The sequence below is a fragment of the Mya arenaria genome, chromosome 15, assembly GCF_026914265.1.
Source record: "Mya arenaria isolate MELC-2E11 chromosome 15, ASM2691426v1".
Taxonomy (NCBI): Eukaryota; Metazoa; Mollusca; class Bivalvia; order Myida; family Myidae; genus Mya; species Mya arenaria.
The window spans coordinates 14117035-14136151 of NC_069136.1; the positions used below are offsets into that span (position 1 = coordinate 14117035).

General features: G+C 34.2%; 1 protein-coding gene across 1 annotated transcript in view; it reads right to left on the reverse strand.

The window, feature by feature from the left end:
- Positions 1-227: 227 nt before the first annotated feature.
- Positions 228-19117, reverse strand: part of LOC128220263 (cyclic nucleotide-gated cation channel beta-3-like) — a 92129-nt gene continuing 73239 nt past the window's right edge. The window contains exons 2-4 of the mRNA XM_052928593.1: positions 12734-13027; positions 4068-4373; positions 228-3226 (exon numbers count right to left, since the gene is read on the reverse strand). Coding sequence (XP_052784553.1) covers positions 2187-3226; positions 4068-4373; positions 12734-13027 — 1640 coding nt within the window. The 3' untranslated portion in view covers positions 228-2186. The remainder of the gene's footprint in view (positions 3227-4067; positions 4374-12733; positions 13028-19117) is intronic.

The window sequence follows — 19117 nt, forward strand, 5'->3', positions numbered from 1 at the left end:
TTGAGGAAACTTATCAGTAAAACAAATAATATCAAACGTATAGGTAAACCTCAGGTACTTCTATGATTAGAGATCCCAATTCTATCTGCAGACGGAGGGATACAATTCGGAGCAACTAATGCAAAAGAAGGAACACGTACATAATTTTCATTTTATTTTATTACTATAATTGTATCTGAAATGATCATATAACAATTTATCAGCTATCCATCAGTTATATACATTTATGTAACAATTCAATTTCATAACATAATACTATATTTCACAGTTTAATATATAAATAAGAAGCGAAGAATGCTATTGAAACTATATGTACAGTATCACTGAACATGTAAAATAAGACCCGAAAAATCACGGTTGCAAAGATTAATGAAGTAAATGGAAACCATGAAACATGAATTAACATGTAACAAACATGTCACAGACTTTACAAGAGGTTTTAATAAAGCAACACAATCATATTAACAATGGTTAAACGAATGAAACGAATGGAAAACTCGAAACACCTGCAAATAATGGCACGATTCCATAAATGCAGCTCTTTGTTTCTTTTCATTACAATGTATTGAATTAAAACAACAACATGTAATTATGATTATTCTAATATGAAAATAAAATCAATAAAAAAAATGATTGAATTATTGCTGACTGGTTTATTGCCTTCATTGTTCCTCGGTATATAACTTTAATATAAACAGCTGCAGATTGTCATGACTTATAATAACAGCTGAAAACAATTGGATAAAACCAGATACATTATCCACAGGTTATCTTATGGCTGCTTTGCACTTACGCAATCCGATTTATCTACAGCCAATATGAAACTAGAATTTACCAATCTTGGATATCTTTAACCAAACCAAGGTGCAAAATTAGTTCATATACATTCCTTCTTAAGTACTGTCGTAAGAGATAATGTTCATTAAAGTTCTGAGACTGACTTTCATACTCAAGACTAAAGAGTGCAGTTCTTTTCAGACGTCTACTGTAAAGCATCGGTCGTGAAAGTTATTGCAAACGTTTAAAGTAACCGGATATACCCGAAGTGTCACACGTTTTATATCTAAATTCCTAATTTGAGGGTCATTGGAAATACGTAAAGACAGATAATAACTCTAGAACAAATGTCACATACTCTGCATCAATGAAATAATTACAAACGTTCCATGATAAGGGCGTCAACCAACTAATCGGGCGCAAATACCTCTGTACCCCATTGTCGTCAGTGATTCATCATCCGATATACAATGTATTTATAAAATCAAGTCGTTTCTTAATACGAATTATATAAATTTATCTGTCTAAAAGAGCAAATTATCAGAAGCTGGGAAGTAATCTGGTTGGGTCAGTTTGTTTCAATCGGCATTTGTTACCTCCCTTTAAACATATTTTAAGCATATATCATCTGCTCTGTTGACTTCTGACAAAACTCATATTCATCGCGATTTCAATATCTCAGTCGTATCCGTGTATTTTTTTATATTCAAAATACACAAACATATTACGAATGAAACAACTCCTGAATATACATTTGTATGGTGGAAAGGTGTATAATTTCTCACAATTTTGTCTTCAATGGGGACGATAAAAATATATTTATTACTTGCATGTTTTATCATACGATAACAAGCTCAAATAGGCCGATGCGACTTGAATGCACATTCAAAGATACCAAAATGGTTTCAAGTCGATTACTTCAATTATAATCGATATTTGTCTCTGTGTTGACACTTAATGTTCCAAAGAACTTGTTTTTCCTACAATTATGTCACGAATTGCAATCACCTTGTACGTACTAAAATTCAGCAAATCGGATGTTTGGCTGTCCGTACCGTCTATATCGTTTCCTATTAAAGGTCATAATCTATTTTACCTATTGAAACCGAAAGTAATACAGGCCAAAGACTGACCTTAACAATCAACTTACTGGCGTTTGAGGACACTATAAAAAGTTGTCTAGTTTGTGATCGGAAGCAAAAGTGTGATGCCGACGACCGACGCGAGCAACGACGACGACGGACGCAGTAATCCTTCTACGTTTGCAAGGCTTCACATGAGAAACAAACTGTTAATCGAAAACTAATGAGCTTAGAGACTATTTACACAGAACAACTACCGAAATTTTAATTTAAGAACAGCAGTCACACTACTACATGTTTGTGCATGTATATATTCTGCCAATAACTTCAAATCATCGACTCCCTACTAATATTCTCAAAAGGATTTGAGCGAAGTTCATCAGTACTCCCGGAGCTTGCCAAGTCACTAGTGCATGTCATCTGCATTTCAAGTTCAGACAGTCTATGTTCCAGTTCCCATTGTTGTTGATTAAGCTTAGCCGCCATCATTGTATTTTCAGATTCCAGTGATTTTAACCGCTCCCTGAGTCTCGTTATTTCTTGAACCAAAGTATCATGGGAAACATTATGATAAATTTGATTGGATGCCAAGGGAGGTTGTCCTTCACTTGTTGGTTGCAAAGAACCACGTGGTGTTGCGGAAGCAGAGTTTGATGGGGTAGTTTGAGCGCATGCGCTGACGTTTCGCTCACCTACTATGTTTGAGGGCGACATCGGTGGAGGATATGTTGGCGAGGCACAAAAAGGGGATAGGAACATTTGTGACAACGTTGCGCCAGAGGTGGGCATGGTGAAATGTGTGAACGGATACTGCATTGTTTGATATTGAGCAGGCTGAAGACGCGAACTTGTATCATGCGCTATATCACGAGGAACGTATTCTGAATACGTTGTTGCAGGAGCAACCATATTGTGTGCACTCGGACTCGACTGCACTGGATAAGAGTAGGGATACTGTGTGTTTACCCTCGGAGTAACAGGGGGGCTGAAATGAAACATTGGAGCTTGGCCCTCTACTGCTAAAGGCGACCTTACTAAAGAGGAGCCAGTCAGAACCGATGTTACACTTGAAACTGTTTGTATGTTTGCATCTTGGTCTTTCTGTTCTAAGGTATGACCTGCAGCAGTTGTGATTGTGTTAAGTGAAATGTGTGTGTTAATGGTATCGCCGTATTGTGTTTTTATTTCATCTGTGATGTCATCATCACGGTTGTCTGATGACGCCACAATAGGAAGCTCCATGGAAGCACTGTGTGTTGGAAGCCCGGCAGGGAGGGTATCATGACGTGTCATGGAAGCACCCGTAACTGGCGTCTTGCCCGCAGACTCAACTAAGCCCGGTGTGCTTTTACTTCGCTTGAGGTCAACTGAAATCCAAATGGAAAAATCTAAGTGCAGAAATGAGGACATTCAAAACCATTTTTAGAATTATTCGTATAGACTTGTCTTAGATACTACTTTAAGCATAAAATGGAATTAAAAGGTTGGCCATTTATTGATACTGCATATGATATATTACTATTCATTGTATAAAGGCCAGCAAAAAAGGAGGTATGTTTCAATTGAAGGAGTAGAAGGAAAACGTAACATTTCATAAAGCTAAATGTAAATAAAAAAATGAACTCGATCTCCATCGTTTTTTTATTGTTTCTGTGAGTGATTTCATTTATATTCAGTCTACCATCAGTGAACGATACATATAGGTGGATAGCTTAAGGTTATGCACCAGTCAATTGTAACCACGCCCCCCCCCCCCCCCTAGGTCCTGGGAATAGCGGGGACAGTGACTTTCGGTCCAGCCATGCCCGGGCAAAATCTCCGCACTGCCGGGACGAACTGCTGGTGAAACCCCCGCCAAATGCACCTGCCCCACAGGGACTCTAGGTAAGGCCCATTACCCGCTATATTTGGCGCGAAGACAAAACCACCGCATTCACCCGGCACTGCAGGGCCATCTTGAAAGTAAAAACACGGCCCATTTTCCCGGCTATCCCCGGTATACCCACGGACCTGGGGGGGGGGGGGGGCGTTGTTACATTTGACTGGTGCATTATCGGTTAACATTCGTCTAATCGTAGAACTATGTAATTTGTCTTCCGTTTTTGAGGTTAAAATGGAAAATTAAACTCTTGTATTCCAAATAATTAGCCCTCAGCATTTTAGTGGTAAACAAAGAGTGATACGAACCAAATGTCCAACCAAACATACCTATTTCTATTGGCTTCTTTTCGGTTTTGTTCAAACGCATCACAGCAATAGATTCCAATTTGATTCGAGCTGCAGGATATTCCTTTAAAACATCCCAGAGATCTTGTTTTGATAGTCGGAAAAGATCGGAGTATCCTACGGAACGAACCGAAGCTGTACGGCGATTTCCGGAGGTACCCATGTTAAGAATACTGATTTCCCCGAAATAGCTTCCCGGTTTGAGCGTTGCCAGCACTGTTTTTCCATTGTCGCCGACGACGTGTAGCTTGCCTCGATTGACTATGTACATCTCTTTTCCGACCTCACCTGAAGTAATAAGCGTCAAGTTATCAAAAGGTCAATTCAGGCTATTCATCTATACGAAAGAAGGACGGGGGAGGCGAATTGTTAAACTTTTAAATAAATCTTAATCATTTAGTTTTCTTCGTGGAAAAACATTTGACAGGAACGCAGCTTTTATTTCCCATACATATTCCCCATTTTTTAAGTCGTGGACGAGAAGACCGAAAATGCTTGCTAATGTTGAAATGAGAAGTTGTAATTAAACAAATAATTACGGGACATAAAAGAAAGACCATTTTGAAATAAAAATTAAGTAATGTACAGTAATGTTTAAAGATTGTTAGTATTTATAGAAATAAATGGTTTGAAACGACACAGTTGCATTACAACTGTTTGCGTAAGTACTGTAAACATAACCTTACAGTTATACAGTCACCTTAGTGCAAGAACTCAATATATGTTCCTATTTCTATATGCAGAAATAGAGTTATTGCACTAAGGTGACGGTACGTATGAATTTATCAAAATGAATGGGGCTTGAATGTCGCATTAAACACCATACCTTATTACTTATGTATGTTTTATCACTGACCATGCAATGGCGGCACATTTACAAATATTGTTATTTTGATGTTTGTACAGAGTGTGTTTTTTTACGCTAAACATAGCTTATGTTTAAATGTTACATGAAATCCGACGATAAACACATATTAACTTCTGCGTTCTATTTCTCTCGATGGGCATCAGTGTGGTCCTGACCATTTTGCCTTTAAACACGAGTGTTTTTAAGGTTCAGTAATTAGGTTTGTCCCTTTTGTTTTTATCATTTCATGAATTGATAATGTCATTTTCGCATATAGAGTACATTTAATAGACGCTAGCGAGTATATCAATTTGTTTCCTTACGCTTTGACAATCTTGACAAAAGTCCAAAAAAGGACAGCTTGCATTAACTTGGTTACATTTTATAAAAATCTCAACACTAATATCTCAAAGCTACGTGAGTAAAACAGGTTTTAAACTAGTTAAAAACGAAATACATTTGTTCACGTACGCTCTGACAACTAAGACGGGGCTACGATGACAATGTACATTACTCGTATCGAACAAGCTGTTTTCACTAACAGAGATTTACTCATACGGAAGGAAATTGCTTTGTTCATGGTACAGCATCTTCTGAAATGAGCATTTTCTAGCTCAGTGCCTGTCATAGTTACTGTGTACATAGAATCAACACGGTCACATTGGAAAAAAGGACTGCTGGTAATGCATACAGTCTAAAATATTATTGCAGGGAAAACGATTTGATACGTTATTTGGCTAAGCATCAATTGGCAAACATACAGGCAATACTTTAATTCTTAATTTGACCATGAGAATTATTCATTTCTGTCCAATGTCATTTGAAAACGAACACAGCGAGCGAATAGTCTATAAAAAATACCGGAGTATTGTACAGAATTGCCGATTGAATAATTCAAGAGCGACAATTTAGACCAGTCCAAACCTTTTTACCCGAATTGGCCTGGCTATTGATGTAAAATGCAGAAAGTAATAAACTTATATTTCCAACAAAGGTTTTAATTTTCAAAACATGGTAAAACTTAGACATTGTATGTGCAACACATCGCAACTACTTTTTATATGAACACCCCTGGTTCAATCATCCAGTATAGGAGTGTAATTGTCACTGTTGGTTTTCGTTCCAGAACGTGAAATTGATATTTTACCTTCTTTGTGCATTTTAACCCGAAATACGGTCCCATGGAAAACAACACTAGAAAACTTTTAATTCCTCTATATGCATGGAAAACTCTTTAGCGAACTAGAAATTGAACCCGACAGAAACAGACAAATGATTCCTTTTAAGGTCACACACATTTAAAACATATATATACAATTATCGACATAAGTAAATATTTGTGTGACAGCCTTTTCAAGGTCAGTGAAAACTCGTATACAACTCTGAGGATAGAGAGTCAAATCTGAACAGTTAAACATAACTGGAATAGTTTTTTTCAAGACGGAAAGAGAGCAATCATACAAAGTGCTTTGTACAATAATGCGGTCGTCTAAGCAGTGCGACAATTATGGCGAAACAAGCAAAACTAATTTCGGTTCTAGTTGCATAGTTAAGCACGCTGTTTCTATATAGAGAGGAAATGTTCACTTCATGAGCACTACATACAGGTGGTTATTGTGGAAAAAAAACCTAATTCTTTTTCTCGGGTTTCTTTGGCAGCGGAAATCATACTAATATCAGCAAAATGCCGTCATATCTCAAGATAAAGTTTTGTAAATTGTCGAATGGAGAAGTGTTCTATATATAAGGGGTGGTTGTCAAGAAAACTGCATTTTGTTTCTTAAAAACTAGTATTAAACCTGGAGACAATACCTTTTCTTTTACCATAATGAACAGACTGGTCGTAATATCTTTTCTAGAGGTATATCTTGAAATGTATTATTTGAGCAAACTCACTCCGTATTCTATCTTACTTGATAATTTAACTAAGTGTCAAATCATAGCATTTAATCCTAGACATGTGTCAATTTCTTTCAGTCGTGTATGTATATGTTTTGATTCAATGTTCGTGCTTTAAAATGTAAATGTATAGTATAGCGTTTTAAGACATTTTACTATATTGATGTACAATAGAAATGTCAAAATCCACATATGTTTTCCTTTTATTATTTAACTACATGTAGTTCCCGTGTTGGTTTGGTTTTTCCGTAGTCATGTTTAGTAGAGTTCAATCCCTGAACGAGGCTTCTCATCATACGGAAAGACCCTTCATTGACGCATAACGCTATTAGACTAGGAATCCATCTCATTTCACATTGTTTACAAATATGAAGGCAGCAAATTGAAATTATTCGATTTTTTTGTTTGTTCATGATGTATTGCCTTTTCTTTATTCGGGGAATTTAATAGGCTCATTTGGGGAAATTCAGGGTCCGCCGCGCGTACTGAACTACGAGAAATGAGGGTTAAAATTCCCCGACTATAACTTATATAATGATAATTATAGTTAACTACAACTTTTAAAATATGGTAATCGAATATTCGAATATTCGATCGAAAGAATAACCGAACATTCGAATACCAATTTTGCCATTCAATTGAATCCCTAAAAACACATCAATATGAAGGAGCATTCTCAATCTAAATAAAACAAAAACAAATATGATTTAAACTTAAATACTAACCCAAATTGTCGTAAGAAATCATCACTTTATTCAAAGTATTATGCTAACCAACTTTTTCTAAATTCATAATAAACACATGTTGTTGCTCCAACAAGTATGGTTAAACCCTTAAATAAAACAGCAGCTTTAATTGTCCTACTAACCCAATTTGTTCTCCTAGCTTTGCAATATAAATCGATCGATATTTTAGAGAGCAAGTGGAGTAATATTTGAAATTATAGAGAACATGACCCGCAAATGGACGACTTGGTCTGTGACTTTAAGCATTTTGTTTAAAGAAAAAATGTTGAATTATATTTCACATGAAAATTGCGTTTCCACATGTTCAGAAGACTTAACCTACGATAAAAATACGAAATATTATAAACATTTAACACATGATTCTTTCTGGTCAGTTATGATGGAAATTCTTACAGCTGTTGACAGCACCATGTTAATGCCAGGTGACACATATTTTTAGTATTATTACCAACAATTTAGCTTACAGGCCCAAATTTCTCCAAACTTCTTAAGCTTAACAGACTTAAGTCACTTATTTCAATTAGCCAAGATACATACTGAAAATGGATTTTGATAAATGAAAAATGGTTTATTCTGATAATCATGGAGATTATTCCTACATAATTTCTAAAAATTATTGAAGAAGAAAATATAACACATTTTATAGATTAGCTTAATCCTATTATAAGGGATTTGAGAATTTCGAGAAATTGGGGCCAGATTGCTAACAAATATGAAAAAAAAATTGATTGAAAAACCTTGAAGTAGCATAAGTCTGCAGTTAATTCTTTAGATATTTATTTCAACTGAACTGCGTTATAAAATGAACATTTTGTAATCATTCCATTTGAATCTCATCTTACATCTCGGTATAATTATTACATCTCGGTAAAATTTGTAAATATTCATTGTTTTCTCATAAAATCGTTCCAAAAGAGATCAAACTAACATTAGATTCAATAACAAGGTTTTTATATATATCTAATTTAATAAAAACCAAATGATATGAATTACCGTATTATTTTCCTCTAGAACGAGATCAAAACGAGGTTAGAGAAAGCCAGCGGAATACACACTATCATTTAACGTCGATTTTAAGGATTTAATGGCAAATATATGTCAATTTACCATTGACAGCTGCTTGCTGCATTTTTAATGCGTATATGGTATTGTGATCTTGCTTTGACAAGATCAAACATTAATATATTTTGTTTATTAATATTAAATATGGTGTGATGTGATACGCTCATATGTAGGACGAAATACAGACTAATTACACTAATAGATTAACATGAAAGTCTGTCCGTAGAAACCACATCCCTAATCTCAAAGATGAGTTGGCCAATTACTTGAGGTAATATTCCGAATAGCAGATGAAATATATTTTGGAAACATACAAGAGTCATTTCTCATTACCGGCACCATTTTGGACATGTACCATTTTTAGACTATCTGCGCATGCACGCAGGTAGTCTTAAGACCACAAACTCCAAAGACACTTCTATTCATGTCGTTTTAACCCATTTGTTTGTCTCAATGCTCAATGTTTAGCAGAATGATGTCGAAACCATACAAATGGATTGGTCGTGTTGCAGTCCGAGTATGAGTTTTTGCTTGTTCGGCTATTTCCGCGCTGTAATGATGTATCCCGGCGTTTTATTTTTAGCAGAATATAACTATTTTTAGATCGTTATATTTATCAGATTAATGAGGATCAAGATAATGGTGGCTCTGGTAGGAAGATAACATACAGTATTGATATTCACTCTAGTTCAGCCCATGATGTTTCTGAAATTATTACCGACAGCACGTGTCCCATCGCCTGCAGGATTTGTTATTTATTTCTTTTCTGCGTCAGTAGCGTCGCACATGTGCCATTGAACGGGGGTTAATGTTTAAATTTTCGACTACTTGACCTAGTTGTATATGTCTCGTTGATCATCAGTGTGCCAATGATCATTTTGCCGTTTAATTTGATTTGTGGTAAAGTTAAGTTTTGTTTTTTCCCTGTTGTGTTCGTAAAACAATAATGGCATTTCCAAGTACATGGTACATCTCATATAGACGCTAGCGTGTGGACCCATTTGTTTACTTACGGTTTGACAATCTTGACATAATTCAAGTTCAGTTTGCATTAACTGGATTACAATTTGAGGGGAACACACCAATATTATATCATACACACGCGTATATAACCAGTCTAAAACACATAAGAGAGCACATAAGAGAGCAATGCCATTTGTTTACATATTCTCTCACAACTAAGATTGGGTTACGATGATAATTTGCATTAATATTATCGAACAAGCTGTTTTCACCGACATAACAGAAATGATCTCATACGGAAGGAAATGGCTTTGTTCATGGTACAGCATCTTCTGTAATAAACATTTTCTAGTTCAATGCTCGTCTTAGTTATTGCTATTTACATAGAATAAACTTGCTCTCATTATTCCATTTTATCATAACAATTAAGATGCTTTGAACAGAAATAATTGGTGAATGATAACAGTCTAAAATGCTTTTGATAGGAAAAACCTTTTGATGAGATGTTTGCCTAAGCAGTTGCATCATACAAATGATTTACATTTTTACGTGACGGTGCGTTATCCAATCAATTGTAAGACAAACTCATTCTTGTCGATGTTTTTTAAAACGAACACAAATCGAGCTCATAAGACATATCAAAATATTTATAAACAATGTAAGATAGATAAATAACTTCTCACAAAAGCAAGTTAAAGCACACTTTTTCGTCAAAATCATATAAGGAACAAAAACGTTCCTTTAGAATAAAATAACTTTTTCCGCTGTGCAATTTTTATGAACGTCGTTTCAATCATTTTCAAGATAAAAAAGGGATAACCCTTCGTGTTTTAGTGAATGAATCAGCTTATAATAAAAGATGTAAAAAGTTATCATACTTCGTATTTATTTGGTATGTTTCTCTGCATTTGTTACCAAGGTTCAAATAAGGTCAGACAAGAGAAATGAGTTACAGATTCAAAACTTGTTCACATTACATTAAATGCAACTCTCTTGTATTGAATTGATAGTACTTCACCAAAGAATAATTGAAAATTAATAAAAACAACTGTTGCCGATAGTAATTAACGGGATCACCACCTTGGTGTGGTCGGTGAAATATAAATAATATCATTTACGATACTGATACAATGCTTAGACGAGAAATAATGCAATCGCACAATAGTCTTGTTTTTTCAATCATGTGGTCTTCAAAGCACACGTGTGAGACAGTTGTGATAAAAATAGCCAACCAATATTGGTTCTATGTGCATAATTAACCAAGCTGTTTCCATATAGACAGCAAATGGTAAAGGTATTACGAGCAATGTATACAGGTGGTAACTGTAAAACTAAAGCAATTCATCATTGTCTTGGGTCTCCTTTCATAGCGAAATCCAAAGCTAAATATCAGCTAAAACCCGTTTTAAGACCAAATTTTGTAAGAGCAACAATGTCAAATGGAAAAGTGTTCTTTAATTTTAAGAGGTTGTTTTGAGGAAAATTGCATTTTGTTTCTTCAGGATCACAATGTCCGCTATCTAGCTTATTCAATCAGAATTAAACCTGATCACAATCTATTAGCCATTTTATCTCGACCAATGTCAATAAACAGACATATTTCAGTATTTATTCCAAAGTTTTTGGTCTTGGAAGTTCAAACTTTGACCATATTCACCACATATACTTTATAACATGATCATTTCCTATCCAATCTCTAACAAAGTTCTAGATCTTAAGTTCTGAACATGTGCCAATGTCTTTCTTGAGTGTATGTTATCTAAAAATAAGAATATCAGCGTAATTTGAAAGGTTTAGTAGAATTTTACATATATTTATATGGGTTTCGATCTAGTAACACTAGCTATACATAATAATTGTTTCAATATTGATCTTCATTCAACCATAGGCGACATTTAATTCGCGAAAATCAAGTTAAGCCACCGTGTGAAATGAAATGTCATAAGGAACTCATGTCCCCTGAATATAAATCTGAATTGAGATATTCGGTAGTTTAACATGAAATAATATTTCAATCTAGCCAATGAACTTGTCAATTATTGTAATTGTACTGTAAATACTGTAAAACGCAATAATTGCCTTTATACAAACAATGATTAGTTGGTTTAAATGAGTGTTCCTGAAGAATTTTGAATTGTTCGTCAGTACACTTCAGTGATCAGTCGATATGTAAAGGTGTTTATATGGCTTGGAACTTTGGGGTAGCATTATATATGCCAACATTCAGCAAATGAGATGTATCGGTTCATAAGCTGTATACAGTACATGCACTCCTTACCTTTTTAAGTTATTATTAACAGTAGTCATTGCAAGGGAAAACTTGACTTGAACGCCAAGGCGTACTGGCGTATGCCTAGTTTCGTCCCTGTGCTTAAAATAGGGGTAGGAGGAAAGCAAACAAGCTGACCGAACTGCTACTTCTCTCTTAAGAAATAATGTGAAATTGTGAATGCCTCATTACCCTATATCATTTTGGTATCATTTAAAATAATTAAATGTGTAGAGGAAGACAATGTGAATATATAATCGATGAATATTTTGCAAACATGCTACTTCGATCTTGAAAGATTGAACAATCTGTTATTTTACTGTCGATTTCAGATGAAATTAGGCTGCATTAATTTTCGATTATTTAATTATATATATATTATTAGTCAATAAGTAAATACTTTTCAAATTATACAAAATTGTAAGAGGTCACCATGTATAACAATTTAACATTAAAGCAAATGACATGATATAGTGGCTAACTTCTCATGACAAATTAAGGTATAAGTAGAGTCAACATAGTTTCTGAACTATTGGTAAGAATGGCAATCAAAGTAGTCTAGAAAACTTGTAGGGGATACTTAATATAAAGATGAACAAGTTACAAACTTTATGGCAAGGTAAACAGACTTCTAGTCAATAATAGGGCAAGCGACATAGCATGGAAGAAAAAAAAAGTTGACGAACGGTTGGCTCAAGGCAAGTGAGACACATATCAATTTATTTCCTTTTATAGCATCTAACTTCTTTACCTTAACCTCAATTGAAGTTCGACGATTGCCATCATAGGTATAATAATAAGTTAACTTATGGAAACATAATACAAGTATGAAGGAAACTACAGAGTAACATAACCATGTTACCTTTTCTGCAAATGTAGTCCCCTGGAGAGAAAAGAACTGGGTTTAGCTTGAGCACCAGTTCGCACAAAAATCCCGCCTCAGTCTGTTGAAAGATCTCTACGCGCTTTAGCGTATCCAGGTGCACGTGAATTGCGATTTCCGCCTTGAGCTTGTCAGGAAGTAGACTTAACGTCCTCTCTTCGTCTGTTGATTTGTTACACATCCACAAGTAATCGAACCACTTTATAACGCGGTCTTGTAGACGTAAGGGCACTCGTCGTAACGACATGTACGTCTTCACGTTGTCTAGTTTTGCTGAAAAGAGACAATGATGGTGTTCATAAACATTTAAGGAAGGGAGTTGTCACGAGATAAAAACGCATGCATCATGTTGGCGACGGAAAGTCAACACAATCAGATTTTTCGTCACTTTGGTCAAACCCAGGAAGAATCGGTGAATACAGGAGACTGGGAAAGTGAACATAGGTTTGAACCTACTATGTAAATTTTATGATATTACAGAATTCTCGAACTGACTAATACAAAGTGTTATTTGTATGCAGTGAACCAAATGAAGACCTCATATCCGTCTAACCGTCAGTTGCGAATTCTTGACGATAAAGCGTGGTACCTATTGGAAGATGAAAGACGACACCTTTGCTGGAAATATTGTAGTTATATATGTATATTTGTTCAGCAAAGATATAAATGCATTTAGGCATACATGTACGTTAAAACACGTTCAATTTTCATTCATTATTCACAAAACCAGATTATAGAAGTTTACTCTGGCAATTCAACTTGCACTTGTTTTTAAAACCATATTACCCAGTATTGCATTGGATTTTGGAACCTGTATGGCCCACATGGGTTGCTACCAGAGTGTTGACAAGTTTTTCATTTCATAATTAACTTGATATAGTTTTTGACACCACACTTATCGTCTAGAATTTTTGAAGGCAAATATTAAATGTTTCGCTTTTGTTTTTCAAACATACAGTCCCTAGAGGTTCTTCGATTGGATATTGTGACATTCGCTTTTACCCTACAAGAACCAGAATCAAAATGGACCTCAATATTATAGAGATACACATTCCTACAAACTTGTATTGATTTTTGTACAAATCTTTGGCCTCTAGAGTGTTAGCGAACATTTTGTCGACGACGTACGATAGACATTAAAAGCTCACTCTAAACACAAAGTGCTCAGCTTGGCTAAAGAGTGACCGCAAGTTCACTGTTAATTTTGACCTTGTTCTGAAAAAAAATATGATATACTAGCTCAATCGAACTTGAACAAATAGTAGCTGACTGGTCTCATTTGTTTTATTTTATTACAGATTTGTCGAGATCCATGCCCTCGGAAAGCACTTAATGTTAAAATCTTCATGCTGATACTCAGAAATCGAACAAGTGTTATTGCTTTCATGAGGCCCTGGGGAAATGTCACTGAGTTGGAAACACTTGAAATTAGGCCTGGATTTAAAACTTAATTGTGTTTTATCGAGATTTCGTGACAATTTTCTCGCAATTATTATTTCCAAGAGAGCGGAAACAATGACACTAAACAGATGCAGATACCCAGTGGATTTTAGTTTTGTTGAATTGGCCTCTAAAATTTCTCGAACTGACTATAAACGATACTATTAGTTAAATTATATCCTATACTTCCTCTACTTCCACGTATGAAACTATTTCCATCGAATGCCTTTTGCATGTCAAATAAAACCCCTTTCTATTATAAGTTATAGTTAGGTATGGTTAACAGGTACCTTAAAACTAAAACCGGTTCAAGAACATCAATTTCAGACGATTTGCTAATGATGTCTTTTCTGTATAAAATATGTGTTATTCAATAGCAATTATACGTTGTTTAATATTTAAAAATATTCTAGGATTGTCTATTTGGCAATACATTCCGTCTTCAGTCGGATGATTCAAACACTTTGTTACAAAGCTCATGCAGTCCTAAGTATCAATGGTTTAATCTCGTGTTGATTGTGACTGATTTTTTTCTGTGTCGGATTTTTTATTTGGAATTTTTCAAACTTATCTGATGTTTATGTTTTTATCGCCAAATGTTCGGTTGTTGTACATTTATAAAAACAATATATATACTGGTAATTTGCTAGATATTAGGAACGTCCGCCAGGCTCTGTGGTATAATAAATTATTAATTTACACGGGTCATATAAAACATAAACCTTGACCATGTGATCGCTTTTAACTAATCAGATATATATCAAACCCAAGAATTTGCTTTTGTTGTTTGAGTGTATGTTTGTGTAAGTGTGTGTGTACGTGCGTGCGTGCGTGTGTGAGTGCGTGCGTGCGTATGTGCGTTTAAGTGTTTGTTCAGAGTTGCATTAAAGTGAACTTGTTGTCGATAACTTCTCTGCTCTGGAAGTTGCACTGATGCATATGTGACACAGGATTCTCAATAAGATTTGAGACAACTGTTTCATTAATGCTTGTATTACTTCTATATATGAGTAGATCATACGAAAGTTCTACCTTACAAGTAAAGAATGATGTGGGAAACAGTGTTGTTAACTTTACGAAAGTTCTGAACAATCGACCCTGAATACAGAGTGCTTAGACGAGCATAAGACATGTAAATGCTATGTCAAAGTTACTGGTATTATGAAAATGGAGGTTTAAAAATGCTAGACATATTAAAATTCGAATGTGCAATAAAATCAAGCTGGGTTAAACGAATGCTGTTTCAAAAAGATTCAAAATGGGTAAAAATATATGAAAATATGATGGTTAGATTTGGAAAAGATTTTATTTTCAAATGTAATCTAGACCCGAATAAAATTGATAGGCTTGAAATAAAATCGAAATTTCTTCGTGATATAATTAAATCATGGGCAAGTGTAACATTTAGAAAAGAAGTAAACATTATAGCAAAAGAAATTATTTGGAACAATAGTTACATTAGACAACAAAACGATGACACATTTTTCTATAAGAATTGGTACAGCAAAGGTGTACTATACATTGAGCATCTGTATAACTTTCAACAAAAACAGTTTTACAATTTTGAGGATCTACACAGACTATACGATATTAACCAACATGATTACATGAAATATTACACGCTTTTGAAGTGTATTCCTCAAAATTGGAAATCAAAAGTAAAATTAGAGGAAATGAATTATAATGTACCTACGTTTTTTTTAAATAAGGTGACTGAAAATACTAAAATATGCAAGCTGGTATACCAGAAACTTATTTTAAACCAAAAACCAGTGCAAAATGCGAAAGAAGGAATATGGGAGGCAGAACTAAGCGTAAATGATCTAAATTGGAAAAATATTTATACCCAATCATTCAAACTTTGCATTGATACCAAATTAAGAGCATTTCAGTACAAATTTCTTCTTAGAATACTGCCTGATAATAGTAAACTTTATCGATACAATATTAGTTCTTGCAGTCTATGTGATTTTTGCTCAATGTATATAGATTCGAATAAACATATGTTTTGGGAATGCCATTCCACCCAAATATTCTGGAACAAAATAACACGCTTTCTTATAAGCATATTTGAGGTTGATATTTCGACAATAAACTACAGTGAGGTCACTTTCTGTAACTTTAAGTCTTTAAATGGAAATTATGAATATGCAATTAACTTCGTTATACTTTATCTTTAAATCAAAGTGTGAAGGAAGTACGCCTATCTTCGAGGCTTTTGTTCCATATTTTTCAAAGAGACTGCAATCTGAAAAGATAATAGCTATGGCCAAAAATAAATTGCATGCTTTTCTTGGTAGATGGATCCTAGTACTTAACAAGCTTAATTCTTGAATACCACAAGTTTACACCAATGTAAGAATGTAAATTTCATCCACATTGCTTTCTTGCCTTCTTCTATCTAACATTTCTTACTTTCTTAACTAACACCCAAAAAACAGAAAAAAAACACAATATTTTCTTCATGATTGAATTTGGAACACGACTTTTGTATACTTTATGAATATATGTATGATGTACATGTATATTTGAGAAAATAAAATTGAAAAAACAAAAAGTTACTGGTATGTTTAGTAGCAAAACCTTTTAGCAAACTATGTGAAGTTCAAGGGAAATTGCAAGTCGTAGAGATAAGTTCCAATTAACAACAACAACACATACATAAACCTAAACAGAATGCATTTAGAAAAACACTGATCAATCCAAAATTCGACTCAAAGGAATCGATGAAAGCATCGCCTTGGCTATTTCGAACTAGATCACAGAGTAACACAGACCCTAAGCTAGCCAACACTATTTCATTATTCTTATGATCAACATGAAACTTCACTTAGAGTAATATTACATGGTATTGTAATTTATTGGTCCCTACAAAAAGGTGTGGTAATATTTACAGTGTACATCGTTATTTTCATTCATTCATTCATTTATATTATCTATGTGTCATCCATGAAAAAAAACGAAACATCAGGAATGATCACTATTCAGTACATTGACCTATTTCGAGAAGAGCTTTGCGTGACAAGGCATCGTTAAATAGAAGTTTTTACGACATACGGTAGAAAAGTCTCAATTAAACGCATCCAGCAGCCGATATAATTACAAACGTTCGTTTATGATGAATGATGTACAACATGTTTGATAAAAACAGCATGTAATAATAAATAGTATTCAGTTTCAATAATTTAAAATAAAAAAGTATAAACATAACCTAATTGTTTATTTCTCCGTACATATAGTTTCCAGAATAAAGGGTAGTTGATTTAAATGTTTGATCCTCGGTATATTTATGAGCCGAACTTTTGGTTCCAAACATTTCACTTCAATCTCTTGGGATAAGCCAAGTATCCTACTTTCAAAGTAGTATGTGGTTCTGGTGATTTAGAAGGTGAGTATCATTTTGTCTGTATTTGTAAAACATATGAAAATATTCAGAAAAAGAATCTTTCGAAAACCTACTATGTAAAACCAAGTGTTGTCAAATTCATTGAACTTTTACAAACAGTTAATACTAATGTTCTCATACGGTTGTGTAAATTTATTCATGAAGCATTTGTTATACGTTCTAATATTGTTAACAATGTAGTGCAATTATAGAAATGGATTTAAATTGTTCTCTGTTGGATAAATAACGTAGCAGTCCAACCTCTTTTGATATTGTTATTTATCCATGCATATGTTTATTAATATTTTCTCTTTCATTTATATATATGTTCATATACAATTAATTGATTAGAAATGATTTTGTCACGTGGTATATAATGTAAATTAAACTTATCATGTAACAAGAAACAATATGTTTACGTTACTTAATAAATATGTTTGAATCTTGAATCTTTCAAATCGAAATTGTCCTAATTGTAAAGACAGTAACACTGCCCAATTAAAACCAAAAAACGACGTGTCTAGCAAAAGGACTATTTGACGTCACAATTAATACGTAAAATTAAAAAATCAATTACATTGCAATTAATTATAAATTGGTGATCGCTATAGGTTTTGTACAACAGTAATAATAAAACAAACTTTTCTCGAACCTAACTTTTGATCATACGGAAATCATTTTAGCTTTTTTAACAGACTCGTCTCATGCGGCGTAATCTGATGTGACTAGCTGTCAGTCACAGACGCCGGATTGAATGGAATCATGGTACTTACTCTTCATCCACGACAAAATGTTTCCAAATATATGCTCGCGCTTTGAATTGACGTCATCTCCAAAAGGAGAGTGGACAAGTCTGATTACTATTTCCATAAATATATATAGGGCAGTTAGAAAAGTGCTGGACCTCAACGGTTAAACAGTTGTATCATAAAAACTGTTATACATTTATGTTAAAGGTTTAAACAGCAATGAGTTTAAACGCTCACGTTAGGTAACTGTTTTGTTTTGTATCACTATAACATCACACCCTCATGCACCGCAAGAGGGGAGTTTAATCGTAGCTCAGGGTTGTTTGGAGTGTTCACATCGAAACGCGCTGTTACGAATAAGATGTTGCGGATCGAGTTTGTTACGAGGAGAAGCCTATAAACGCAGGTTATCCATCATTAGAATATAACGATATTGATTAAAAATTACTATTTTGTGCATTTATCTAATTTTTGAAAATGCTACTATTATGATATGATATATAAAAAGGGATCTACTATTTCTCATAAGGGAGAAATACAGTGTTTTCTGTATTTTTCTTTAAAATTAAACTCGGTATCTTTAATAAGAACCGTTGTTTTCGACATTTATTCATCCTTTTTAGTAGAACAATTGTTCTAATTGTGGAACATCTTATTTGGGAGTAAGAGAGCATCTTAAAATGAAACTTAGCGTGTTGAATTGTGTCTGTATAAATGATAGCTGGATATACATAATATTGGCAATATGGCTGCATCAGAGCGGTTTTCTCGGGTTCCTCATGCATATAT